This window comes from Stegostoma tigrinum, chromosome 4 (assembly GCF_030684315.1).
Source record: "Stegostoma tigrinum isolate sSteTig4 chromosome 4, sSteTig4.hap1, whole genome shotgun sequence".
Taxonomy (NCBI): Eukaryota; Metazoa; Chordata; class Chondrichthyes; order Orectolobiformes; family Stegostomatidae; genus Stegostoma; species Stegostoma tigrinum.
In genome coordinates, this window is record NC_081357.1 from 62941844 (window position 1) to 62954967 (window position 13124).

A 13124-nucleotide genomic window follows, 5' to 3' on the forward strand; every position below is an offset into this window, starting at 1 on the left:
ATTTATTTTTGCCTGTCTTCACAGTAGAGGATGCAAGTTAAATTTTAAAACCTTCGTGTTAAAGGCTGAGGAGATTTTTAAAAATTACATGAGGCGAGAAAAATTATTGCAAAAACTTAAGGGTCTAAAATCTGATGGCCTACATCCTCAGGTTCCAAAAGAGAAAGCTGCAGAAAAGCTGATGTTAACGCTACGATTTTCTAAAACTCTATAGATGCTGGAAAAGTCCCAACAGATTAGAAATTCAAAACTGTTAACGCTGTTATTCAAGAAAGGAGTAAAAGAGAAAACGGGCAACTACAACACATTTAACCTGACATCAGTCATCAAGGAAGTGCTAGGCTCAATTGTTAAGCAGACAACAACGTGCAAACAAAAAAGGCTGCTAATTATTTGGAAGTTGACTGATTGAATTCTCCATGGTGTCGCCTTGACCAAAGGAAACCTGCAATTAACTTTAGCAAAGGCGAGTTGACTCTCATTGTTGCCATGGGATATGCACCAGAGAACAGTTGTCCCTCCCATGTTTTGTTTAATTGGAAAAGGCACAATGCCTGCACAATATGTTCGCAGAGGACAAGGCATCAGTAAAAGAAGTATTACATTCAACTTTAAAAAGAAACAGGGGAGCAGATATCAGGGTGCTCTATTTCTGCTCATTATGAATATAAAGACTTACAAAGACATTAGCTTAGCAAGGATGAGCCCGATTTAGCTATGGCGTGATTATGATCAGAGTTTATTTTGTGATCTCTTTTTACAGTGCCTAAATATTTATTTGGCTAAGATTGAGAAGTATCAAATAGTTAAAACTTCTGCTGCTGATAACATAATGGCCCATCGAGATTGACATTTTTATAGCACTTTAGGAACAGCAGTGTATTTTTTACTTTTTGAATCAGCGTTTTTGGGTTTCCCTGAGTATTGCAACATTATTTCATCGTTATACCATGACTCATTAGTTCTGACTGGGTGAACGGGCATAGAAGGGTTATGGAGGGTTTATGAAAGGACATAGAATCACTGAATCCTAACATATAGAAGCAGGCCACTCGGCCCCATAAGTCCACACCGGCCCTGCAAATAGCTTCCCACCCAGATTCACCCCCACCCCTAGTTTATCGCTGTAATTGTGCATTTCCCATGGCTAATCCACCCAGTCTACACATTCCTGAACACAATGGGGAAATTTAGAATAGCCAATGCACATAACCTGCACATTTCTGGACAGTGGGAGGAAACCCACGCAGACACGGGCAAGAGTGCAAACTCCACACAGACAGTCACTGAGGCTGGAATCGAACCTGGGTTTCTGGTGCTGTGAGGCAGCAGTGCTAACCACTGAGCCACCGTGTCAATTACGTTTAGAAAAGGCGAGTTGACTCTCATTGTTGCCATGGGATATGCACCAGAGAACAGTTGTCCCCCCCATGTTTTGTTTAATTGGAAAAGGCACAATGCCTGCACAATTTGTTCGCAGAGGACAAGGCATCAGTAAAAGAAGCTGATGGCATGTGGGCTAGAGGCAATAACTGCTTTTAACAGCACTGATACAAAGTTCCAGACAACTGGGCTTCGTAAGTAATCCAACGTGCCACCTGCATGCCCCAGCCATTGCCTACAATCTACTTCCAGGGTCAATAAGCCTAATACAACATAGTCTCCACTGAGAGAAATCAGGCCATTTCTTAGCCTTTTAAATAAGGAGGGTTTACTCAGGAAGGAAATTCCCTGACTCCAGTAACCCACCTCCATAGTGAAAATTCAGCCCTACCTCTCACAAGACACATCACTTGTGTGAAGTACCAGTTGTATCAACTGGCACTTGTGGCATGATGCAAGACTGTACCTTGGAAACAAAGATGGAATGATGGCAGATGAGCAGCAGGTTACAGCGTGTGTTTTATAAAATAACAGTGGTAACAACTTAATAACAATACCGGAAGTGAAACTACAGAAGATGGCATTTGCCAAAGTTAATTTGTAGTTCACTTCAATACTTCACATTAGTAAGCTCAGTATCTTTATGCAGTAACTTTGAAAAGAGAGAAGAGAGTATTTTACTGATTACCTTTTCATGTTCAACAAGGCCCAAGGGATTCCAGTCGGTGTGTTAAAGGCTGGCAGAAGCTTCTCCCCCAGTTCCACTGCTTTGGTTCTGAAAACCTGCAAAAATGAAAACAGCAATATAGCAAATATTAACGCACTTACGTCAAAAAAACCTACAAATTACATTGACTTTCTCATATAAACAAGAGCTTTCATAAAACAAAACACACAAAATAAGAGCAGGAGTTGATGGTATAATTGAACTTTGGGGCTTCAATTTCACTCTCCTGCCCACTCTTCATGTCTCTCAATTCCTGGAGAGAACAAAAGCCTGAAGTGTATATAACACTGGGGCATCCATAACCCTTTGGAGTAAAGAATTGCAAAGACAATTGCAAACCTTTGAGTGAATAAGCTTTTCTTTATCTCATTCCTAAATGCTCATTCTCTTATTTCAAGTCCATGCCTTATGTTTTAGATTCCTCAAACACAGGAAAACGGCTACCTTATCAAGTCTCTTCAGAATCTTGCATGGTTCAAATCAATCACCTCTCATTCTTTTAAACTTCCGAGAATTTAGATCCAATTTGCTCAGCCTCTAATTGTTGGACAAGCTCGTTATCACAGGGACTAAGTTAGTAAGCCTTCACTGTACCACCTCCAAAGCAAGTCTTAAATGTGGAGAGCATAACTAGGCACAGTATTCCAAATGTGGTCCCACCAACTATCCCACCAAATAGTTCTTTCCAGTACTACAGTCCCCTTGCAATAAAGGCCAAAATATCATTTCCGTTCCTAAATGTTTCCTATTACCACATGCTAACTTGCTGCACTCATTCTCTGAGCACACCCAAATATATTTGAAGTTTACAAGTTCCGCATCTTTCAAAAAAAGTATTCTGCTTTTCTATTCTTGCTTAATCTGTTAATATTTCTTTGCAGTGTCAATGCCCTCCCCACAACTTACATGGGCACCCAGCTTTATATCAGTTAGATTTCTCTCTTCAACCAAGTTATTAATAAAGATTGTCAATAACGGAGCCCCCACTGCTGACATTTTTGACTCTCTACTATTCATTGCTTTTCAACTTGAAAATGGCTTGTGCATGTCAATTCTGTGCTTCCTACTAGACAATAATCTATCCATGATAATATAATAATTATCCCAAACTCCACAAGCTCTTATCTTGCTGATTAACCTTTTGTGTCATATCTTATTGACTGCATTTTGGAAATCCAGGTATACTATATCCATTGGTTCCTTTTACCTACTCTACTAGTTATACCCTCAAAATATTCCAATAAATTTGTCAAACATAATTTCCCATTTGTAAAGCCATGTTCATTTGTTCTAATCATACTATGTTTTTCTGAGTATATCGTTGATGATTTGTTGGCCTAAATGACATGTAGCTTCCTGTTTCCTCCTCTCTCAAAAGTGATGTAACATTTCCAACTTCCAATTCAATGTGACCATTCCCACATCTAAGAAATATTAATTGCTACTGCAACCACCATTACTGCAGCTATCCCTTTTAAAACCCTAAGATGCAGGCCATCAGGTCCCAGAGAAACATCAGATTTTAGATCCTTAAGTTTATCAATACCCCATCTTTGTTGATTTAATTACTGTGCTCATTTTAGTTCTCTCATTACGATCAATTTCTGATATGCAAACTTGAATCTTGTTCACTGTTAGGTCAGATACAGAAGATTCATCCTAAACTTCACCTATTTTCTCATTTCTGCAGATAATTCTAATAACTCTGCTTCTACAGACCACATTTACTTGAGTAGAAGCTCTTACAATCTTTTTATTTTAAAATTTTTAGTTAATTTACACTCATGTTATACTTCTTTCCTAATCAATTTTCAGGGTTTACATATCATTCCCAATCCAAAAACATGTTTGTGTTTTCGCTAGTAAATTTATAAGCCCCATTGGTTTTTTGATTTCAATAATTCTTTTGATCAACATATCGAATTGTTTCTTTAAAAGTTTTCCTGTGTTCATTAATAGCTATAGATTTCAATAGCCCTCTTCAGTTCCCTTCTTATGGCTATGTAAATTGGTTTTTTAAACTCTGTTTGTGAAGTATCTTGCTTTTAAACTTAACACGGTGTTCAACTGATATTATGATGACTATTTTCTAGCAGGCCTTTCATTACTAGATGATTCAATTCCACATTTAGTTTGAAAGGAGGAGGAATGGGTCTATGATTGGTATTTTAAATTTAATTATGGACAATTACGAGGATTCAAAGACAGCGCTGCCTAAAGTAAGGAGAAAAATTAGGTTAAGGGATCGGTCAGTAGAGATATAGTCACAGACCTTTAGAGAGGCATTTCATAACATGCAAAGATTCATTCCTAATGGCGTGTGTGGGGGAGGGGGGGTGGTGGCAAGAGAACTTCAGGGGAGGACACAACATCTGTGGCTAAGTGAGGAAGTCAAACACAGAATCACATTAAAAGAGACAATTTACATTTCCAGAAAGGCAAGTATTAAATTGGAAAATTGGACAGAAGAAAAATAATCACAAAAAACGTAGGGAAAAATTAGAATATATGAGAAAGCTAGCTAGAAACAGATAGTAGCAGTTTCCTCACGTATTTAAAAAGGAAAAGAACAATTAAATTGAGTCTTGGTCCTCCAGATACACACATAGAAACTGTGGAATTATCAATAAAAATAAGGGAATGGCAAAGAAATGCAACATATTTTGCGTCTGTCTTTATTGTGGAACAGAAAAATAAATCCCCGATATTATTGGAGATCAAAAAAATCAAAGGAAGGGAGGGAGGAATATAAAACAATTACAAGCAACAGGTAAAAGGTATTCACTAGAACTAACTTATTAATTTGCTAAAAGTATTAAAACCAAAGATTGAAAAGTCACCAGGTTCTGATAGATTTAATTCTTGGGTATTCTAAAAGAGATAGGTTTTGAGATAGTAAATGCATTGGTTTTTTAATTGTCAAAATTGCCAAGACATTGGAAAGGTTCCATTTGATTCGAAAGAGTGAATATGACTTTTGCCAAGAATAGAGGGAGACAAAATATAGGACATTGCAAGCCAGTTAGCCTAACAATTGTCACAGGGAACATGATGGGGACTATTTTAAGGAGTTTATTGCAAGAAACTTATAAAATCTCAAAGCAGTCTGACAGCGTCCATGTTTTTTTTGTAAGACTAATATATTAAAGAAGTAACAAACGAGATAGATAAAGGGAAATTTGAAAAAAAAATTGACAAGGCTAAATATCAAAGGTTATACACAAATTAAGAGCTGCTCATCTGGGGAGTAACACACTTGTGTAGATGGAAGAAGGGCTAATTAACAGGATGCAGACAGTAGGCATTAATAGGTTATTTTCATTCTGGCAAGACTTAACGAATGAAGTGTCACAGTGATCAGTGACGGAGCCTCAACTATTTACAATCTCCACGCACGGCTTGGATGAAGGTACCAAATTTACAGTTGCTGAATAGCATAAGGATATGTAGGAAAGTTTGGCGTGAAGGAGAGATAAATGGTCTGCAAAGGGGTACAGATAGATTAAATGCGTGTGGAAAATGTGGTAGATGACATAAAATGTGGCAAAATATGCATTCGTTCACTTTGTTATGAAGAGCAGAAAACCAACATACTTCTTTAAAAATGAAATGCGTATTGCAGAACTCGGCTGTGCAGAGGGACGTGGGTGACCTGGCAAATGAAGGTTAAAGAAGGTATATATATATACAGTAAATGATTAGGATTTCAACGGGAAAGTTGTTTATTACAAGGGGAATGGAATAGTGAAGTAGGGACATCTAGCCACAGTGGTACAGGGCATCGGCGAGAGCACATACAGAGTACTGCATATAGATTCGGTGTCTTTACTTAAGCAAACTGCCTTGGTAGTTTACTTAGTAATTTACTCGACTGATTCCTGAGATGGAGGGTTATTCAAGGAGGAAAGGCTTCACAGGATGGGGCTGTATGCTTTGGATTTTCGCAAAGTAAGAGGTGATCTTACCAAAACATGGAAGATCTGGAGGAGGCCAGGCAGGGCGAATGCTGGACAATTACTTTCACAAAAAGGACACAGTTGAAAATAAAGGGTTTTCCATTTAAGATGGAGAGAAGGAAAATCTTTTCTTCTCTTGAATTCTTTTGAATTCTCGTCCCCAAGGAATGATTGAGATCGTCACTGAATATTTTAAAGGCAGAATTAGGTAGATTCTTAACTCACCAGGGAATCAAAGAAATGACAGGTGACTGGAAAGGGAGTTCCAGCCACAATCAGATCTCCTAAGATCTTATTAAATGGGAGAACTGTCTTGAGGGTCTGAATTATTCACTCCTGCTCCGAATTCTTATTTCTGTATCTTTGAGTATGGCGTACAAGTTGTAATTCTAGGTTGGAGATCACAAAATTCTGTTTGTTTAAAGAAGAGCGTTGGATGTACTTTAAACCTAACAAATTCACACAACTCTTTCTTTATGAAGCCTCGAAATGTAGATTTTTGGTTGGTGATTTAATAAAGCATAGTCTCTGAAGTTTAAAATTCAGCATCAAGACTGTCTGGTTGGTTATGTTCACTTTTTTTTTTGCTCAGTGTAGAGAACATTCTTCCTGAAACTGGACAGCTTACATACCTAAATTGCAGTGTTAATGGAAATCTCCACAAGCGAGAGTAAATCTGTGTTCTGACCAAATAATCATGGAAAAAACTGCACACTCAGAATATAAGAACAACAATGCGTGAACTTAGTATAACTGACATCAAAATAAGATGGCTCTGATTTTAAAATATTATGCAGTTTTTATTTATTTTCATCAGTTAGAGTATTGTGATGGTGCTATGGCTTTAAGAGGTGTATTTTGTCCTGTTTTCTTAAAAAAAAGGAAAGTTGAGACAGAGGCAACACACAATCTGCTCAAAGTCAATACAGCTTATGAGGCCTTGGGGCTTTTATTTTTAAGTTAGAACAATAGAAGCAGCCTGAATGGTTGGGGTCAAGCTCCCATAGAACCAGGATCTTTAGTTTTAGCTTTCTGCAGTTGCTGGGTTCTTGAAGCTAGATATCAAAGCTTTCATTCCTCTCTCTGTTATAGCTAAAAGCTGGGGTTCACAGGAGAAAATCTGTTTTATTGAATGTGCCTTTGCCAAGAGTGCGTTTATGGGATGTTACCACATTGGAACAATTCATTAGTAGTAGTTAATATAATTTTGTTAAGCATTTCATTAGTTATAGTTAAGCCAATTCTTTTCTTTTATTTTTCTTTTGTCCATATTTTGACACTACCATTAAATCAAGATGTGTTTTGCTTAAAGTTGAGTAGTTCAGCTAACTGAATTATATCTGGGATCACCTTTTTAATATATTTTGAGGGAGTTTGGTCTGGTCCATTACAGTTTGGAAATTAATACTGGCTCAGAACACGTGGCATGACTAGAGCAGACCAATGATATATATAACTATGTTTCCCCGTTTCAGATGATACACATTTCTCATTTTATTTCTGTTTTTATATGAAGTCTCTATAACGCTTTGTAACATATTCAAAAATGAAATTCATATGTTCATTCCTTGCTTAGACAATAGCATTTTGGAGAAGACAAGCTATTTTTAACAATATATAAACAAATATCATTTTGAAAGATAAAACACGATGTTTTCTTTAAACAAGATATATAGCTTTGATTGTACAAAAGAACTACAAACCCCAGTAGGGAAAAATAACATATTATTACTACTCAGATGGAGCTAAGGATAAAGCAAAAACCAGGGCACACTGTTCTTGTTTTTCTCAGAACACTCGATCATAACCCTTCTAAACAAACATATGTTGGAGATGTTCCAAGTAATTTCTCGAATTCGGAAATGATTGGTGATGGCACAGACCGGCTTAGAATAGATGCACCTTACTCTGAACTCCTCTTACTCACATGGGAAATACAAACTTGAAAGTAGTGGTGAAATATTCACCAACAAAATTATGTTTAAGCTTTACTGCTGCAGTTGTGCAGATCATAATTTCCATTTACTATACCAGATGATTAAGAAAAGGGAATATGAAAAAAAGAGAAATTACTTATTAATGCAAGTATTTGAACTATAAAAAGAAAGATATATTTATTTTATTCTTTGAATGAGATAAACTGGTGCTTCATATTTGTTCTAATTCACAAATATTGGCTGCAGGTCACAGGATTCATTTTAAAATTCACAAAGGTAAATCTAATCAAGAATTTATGAAAACCCTTTATCTACAAAGACATCATTTCAGGAGGTGCATACCCAACTCAGAAATCAGATAATTTAATGATATAAATGAATGTAGACAGACAAATGAAATTGATTATGTTTCTAGCATGAAGTGAAATGACCAAAGTGCTACTTTTAAAAAAATTATGATTGCTTTTACATTTTTACATCATTTTAATTGATATTTTATTTAAGAAATGATCCGGGGAACCTACAGGAGATCAGATAATGAATTTGCACCGGATAGCTGGATGATTATCCAGAAAGATTAGTTACTCAACGAAGCATGTTGCAGAAATAATTTAACCTCAATTGTGTATGAGAATTCAGGTTTCTTCATTGTGTTTCTTTCAGTCAGCTTGCGCATAGAGCTCAGCAGCACTTGACCTTTCAACATTTCAGCACAGCAATGGAAATGAACAAGAAAAAAAAAGAAACATAACTAAATCAATTCATATTTTAAGTAGTAGGCTTTACAGACATTTAAATATCAGTTGGTCATCCATGAGACGGCTTATGAACTGGAGGATATGCGGTTTTACTGAAGACCATTAAGCTCCCACCAATAATTTCCCTCTCCCACGCTTATCAAGCAGTCACCCTTGCTCCACCTCATCTCACTAGCATTTCTTCACCACCTTCATAGACAAGGAATTGCAAATTTATGCCATGTTTACCTGTCAACGGAATCAATGTATCCCCTTCACTCCCTGTCATGTAACCATTCCTTGTACCCCATTACAGACTTGCCTTTTTATTCAATAAAAAAATTGGAAGAACTGCGGATGCTGTAAATCAGGAACAGAAACAGAAGTTGCTGGGAAATCTCAGCAGATGTGGCAGCATCTGTGAAGAAAAAAAAATCAGTTAACATTTCGGGTCTGGTGAGCCTTGAAAGAGTTAACAGACGCGAAATGTTAACTCTGATTTTATTTCTTCACAGATGCTGCCAGACCTGCTGAGATTTTCCAGCAACTTCTGTTTTTGCCCTGTTATTCTTTCTTCTCTCCGTTTCCCTGTGCCTGTTCAGGCCCAAAACATATCACATTCCTCACATAGTCAATAAAATGAGTTGAATGGTAATGCTGTTATTTGTTACGCCCCTCCAAAGCTGCTGCTTGACCTGCTGGACAACAAAGTGTGGAGCTGGATGAACACAGCAGGTCAAGCAGCATCTTAGGAGCACAAAAGCTGATGTTTCAGGCCTAGGTCTGTTGTGTTCATCCAGCTCCACACTTTGTTATCTCAGATTCTCCAGCGCGTGCAGTTCCCATTATCTCTGATACAAGCTTGACCTGCTGGGTCTTGTCAGCACATTGTATTCTTATTATAAACTTAATGGTGCAATTTTGAAGGTCACGCAGAAACAGAGAGAATCCGGGGTGGGAACGGCAAAGTTCTGAAGGTGGCAGACTAATATGCATGCAGGATTTTTGGCTTTGTAAGGGGTCACAGAGCACAAAAGCATTGCTATTAAATCTTTGCGAATCATTGCTTAAACTGCTGCTTTCAGTACTGCATTCAGCTCAGGCAAGCACACTTTAGGAAAGATAACAAGGCCTTAATGAGGACAGAGAAAATTTACTGGAATGGAAACAGGGATTTCAATTATGTGAAGCAAGTACAGAAACTACTGTTGTTCTCTTTAGAGTAGGATGGTTACAGGGAGATTTGAGAGAGGCGTCTGAAATCATTAAGGCCTTCTGACAACGAGATAAAGTGATCTGTTTCCCGTAGCAGAAGTGTTGGTAACCAGAGGGCACAGATTGAAGATAAGTGACAAAAGAGCCAGAAGCACAGAAACATGGAATGATTACAGCAAAGGAGGCGGTCTTTTGGTCTGCCTTGTCAGCCATAAGAACAACTTGATTAGTCGCACTCCCCTGCCATTGCCCAATACTCTTGAAAATTTTCTCCCTTTGGACCTTTATTCAATTTCCTTTCAAAACCTTGGTTCAATCTGCTCCGGTCAGATTCTCAGCTAGTGTGCTCCAGACCCATACCACTTGCTACATGAAAATAGATTTTTCTTATGTTGCCATTCCTTCTTTAACCCATCACCTTGGATTAGTGTCCTCTGGTTCTTGTCCTTTCACCAATGGGAACAATTTCTCCCCATCCACTCTGTCAAGATCTTTCATCATTTTGGAGACTTCTGTAAAATCTCCTCTGAAGGAGGCATTCTTTGCAGAGGAAGCGGCTTCAGCTTCTCCATCCATGAAACTACTATCATGAATCTTTTGTGGGCCTTTTCCAATGGTTTCAATTTCTTCCTAAACTTGATACCTGGATATGAGCGTTACATTTGAAGTTGAATCATTGTATTTTTTAATGCTTTACTGTAAGTTCCAAACTTCTGTGTTCAATCCCCTGTGGCAAGGTGATAGTTGTGAAGTGGTAGTGTTCATGTTTAATTGGATCCACCCATTTTCCTGATGTCTTACAGAGTAAGTGCATGGTTACAAGAAATTCTACTTTAGATTTCAGGAGTAGATGTATCTGTACCAGTTCCCTAAAGTTTTGGAGAAGATTTTGTAGCTCGGGTTGTGGATGAGGTTGTTGGCTTGCTTGCTGAGCCACTGTGTTTGATGGCAACGTTTTGTCACCCTGCTAGGTAACATCTTCAGTGCACCTCTGGTGAAGCATTGGTGTTCTGTCCTGCTTGTTATTTATTTGCATCGGTTTGCTGGGGTGGGTGGCATCACTTCCAGTTCTGTTTATCAGTGGTTTGTATAATAGGGTCCAGTTCAATGTGTTTGTTGAAGGAGTTCCAGTTGGAATGCCAGGCCCCCAGGAATTCCCTGGCATGCCTCGGCTTGTTTCGTTTGTGCTATTATGGATATGTTGTCTCAGCCAAATTCATGTCCTTCTTTGTCCGTGTGTATTGAGACCAGTGAGAATTGGTCATCTCTCTTGGTGGCTAGTTGGTGTTCGCGTATCCTTATTGTCAGTTTTCTTCCTCTTTTGGCTGATGTAATGTTTCTCACTGTCCTTGCATGGTGTTTTGTATATTACATTAGTTTTATTGATTGGGGGTATGGGATTCTTTGTGTTCATCAGTAGTTATTGCAGGATGGTTGTTGGTTTGTGGACTACTCCGATACCTAGGGGTCTGAGTAGTCTTGTGGCCATTTCTGATATGTTTCTGATGTACAGTAGGATGACTAGTGTGTCTGGCCATGTTGTGAATTCTTGTTGTGGTCTTTTATGGAGGTAATGGTGGATTGTGCTTTTTGGCTATCCATTCCTTTTAAAAACTCTTGTGCAAGTGCTCCTGTTCTGCTTTGCACAATTCCAGGTTGCTGAAGTCCCAGCAATTATAACTGGCCAAATGTAGTTGGATTTATTGCTCATCATCTAATAAACCTTCTCACTATCTGGGAGTTATCTCTACAGTATGTAGGTTACAGTAATGTATCTTCTGCCACTAATAATTAGATAGGCCTAAAACAAAGGAAACCCAAAGGAAGATTGGTAACAGCGAACTATGATAAACAGCCCTTAGCCAGTAAGCATACTGGTTGGTACAGGTGGCAAATACTACAAGCTGCCAACAGTGGTTATCTGGAAAAATATCTTCCACTTCTCTGCTTTAAATTTCATTGCCACATCGGCACATTGGATTGGCACTGGCCTCATAACAGCATCCCATCCAGACCCAACACCCCCACCCTATTCCTGTAACCCCACATTTCCCATGGCCAATCCACCTAGCTAACGTATCCCTGGACACTACAGGCAATTTAGCACAGACAATCCACCTGACCTGCACGTCTTTGGACCATGGGGGGAAACCGGAGCACCTGGTGGAAACCCATGCAAACACAGGGAAGGCGTGCAAATTCCACAGTCACCATGGCTGGAATTGAACCCAAGTCCTGGGTCCTGGGGTTATGGGGCAGCTGTGCCAACCACAGAACCACAGTGTGCTGTCCACTGAGTTTTAACTGAAGAGCTTGTGTTGCTGGGCTTATCATTTGCAACCCAAAGAGGGGGAAGTTGGGATGGTGCCATCAGGGAAGGCTGCCCCATATCCCAAAGGAGGCGAAAAACACAATCCTACTATCAACTAAATTTCAACTTTTGTATGCCTCAGGTATTGAGTCTGCCTCAGCAGGGTCAATCTCTTCTGGTATATGGTGCTAAAGCTTTAAATCTACTGGTCCTTTAATTGGAAGCTATGTTCGGTCATGTCTGGTTTTATTGAACTGGTCCCATTTTCACCTTGATGTTGAAATCCCAAAGCTGGAAGTGATTCGTGATATTGGAGTGATGAAGCTCTTTGTGTCTGCATTATCTCAAATTTTAACAGCATTTAGTTGTTTCCGTTTAGCAAATCATTTAGTATATTAGCTCTGGGACGGACTTCTGTAATTTTTCTTTAGTATAGTTGGAAAACTAGAAAGAATCATTTAAAAATGAAAATGCAGCAATCTCTGTGATTATCACTGCCAATTCGAAGACAAATCTGTCAAAATATGGGCAGTTCTACAACATTAACGGTGTTTTTGTCATAGATAGTGTTATTGCATTTGCAAAGGAAAGCATTGAGTGATTTGAAATACATGTCTCAGGTAATATCGCAGAAATAGCAGTGGATATGAAAAGTACAAAAGCAGACGCAGGATAGAATCAGAGATAATGGGAACTGCAGATGCTGGAGAATTCCAAGATAATAAAATGTGAGGCTGGATGAACACAGCAGGCCAACCTCTTCCATTGGGTAGAAGATATAAAGGTGTAAATACATGTACCGACAGATTCAAGAACTGCTTCTTCCCTGCTGTTAACAAACTTCTGAACAGACCTCGC

At 38.5% G+C, this 13124-nt stretch overlaps 1 protein-coding gene across 4 annotated transcripts in view; it reads right to left on the reverse strand.

The window, feature by feature from the left end:
- Positions 1 to 13124, reverse strand: part of man1a1 (mannosidase, alpha, class 1A, member 1) — a 422282-nt gene that overhangs the window by 112865 nt on the left and 296293 nt on the right. For all 4 annotated transcript variants that reach the window (XM_048531606.2, XM_059645384.1, XM_059645383.1 and 1 more), the window contains one exon: positions 2072 to 2166. In XM_048531606.2, the coding sequence (XP_048387563.1) occupies positions 2072 to 2166 (95 nt within the window). The remainder of the gene's footprint in view (positions 1 to 2071; positions 2167 to 13124) is intronic.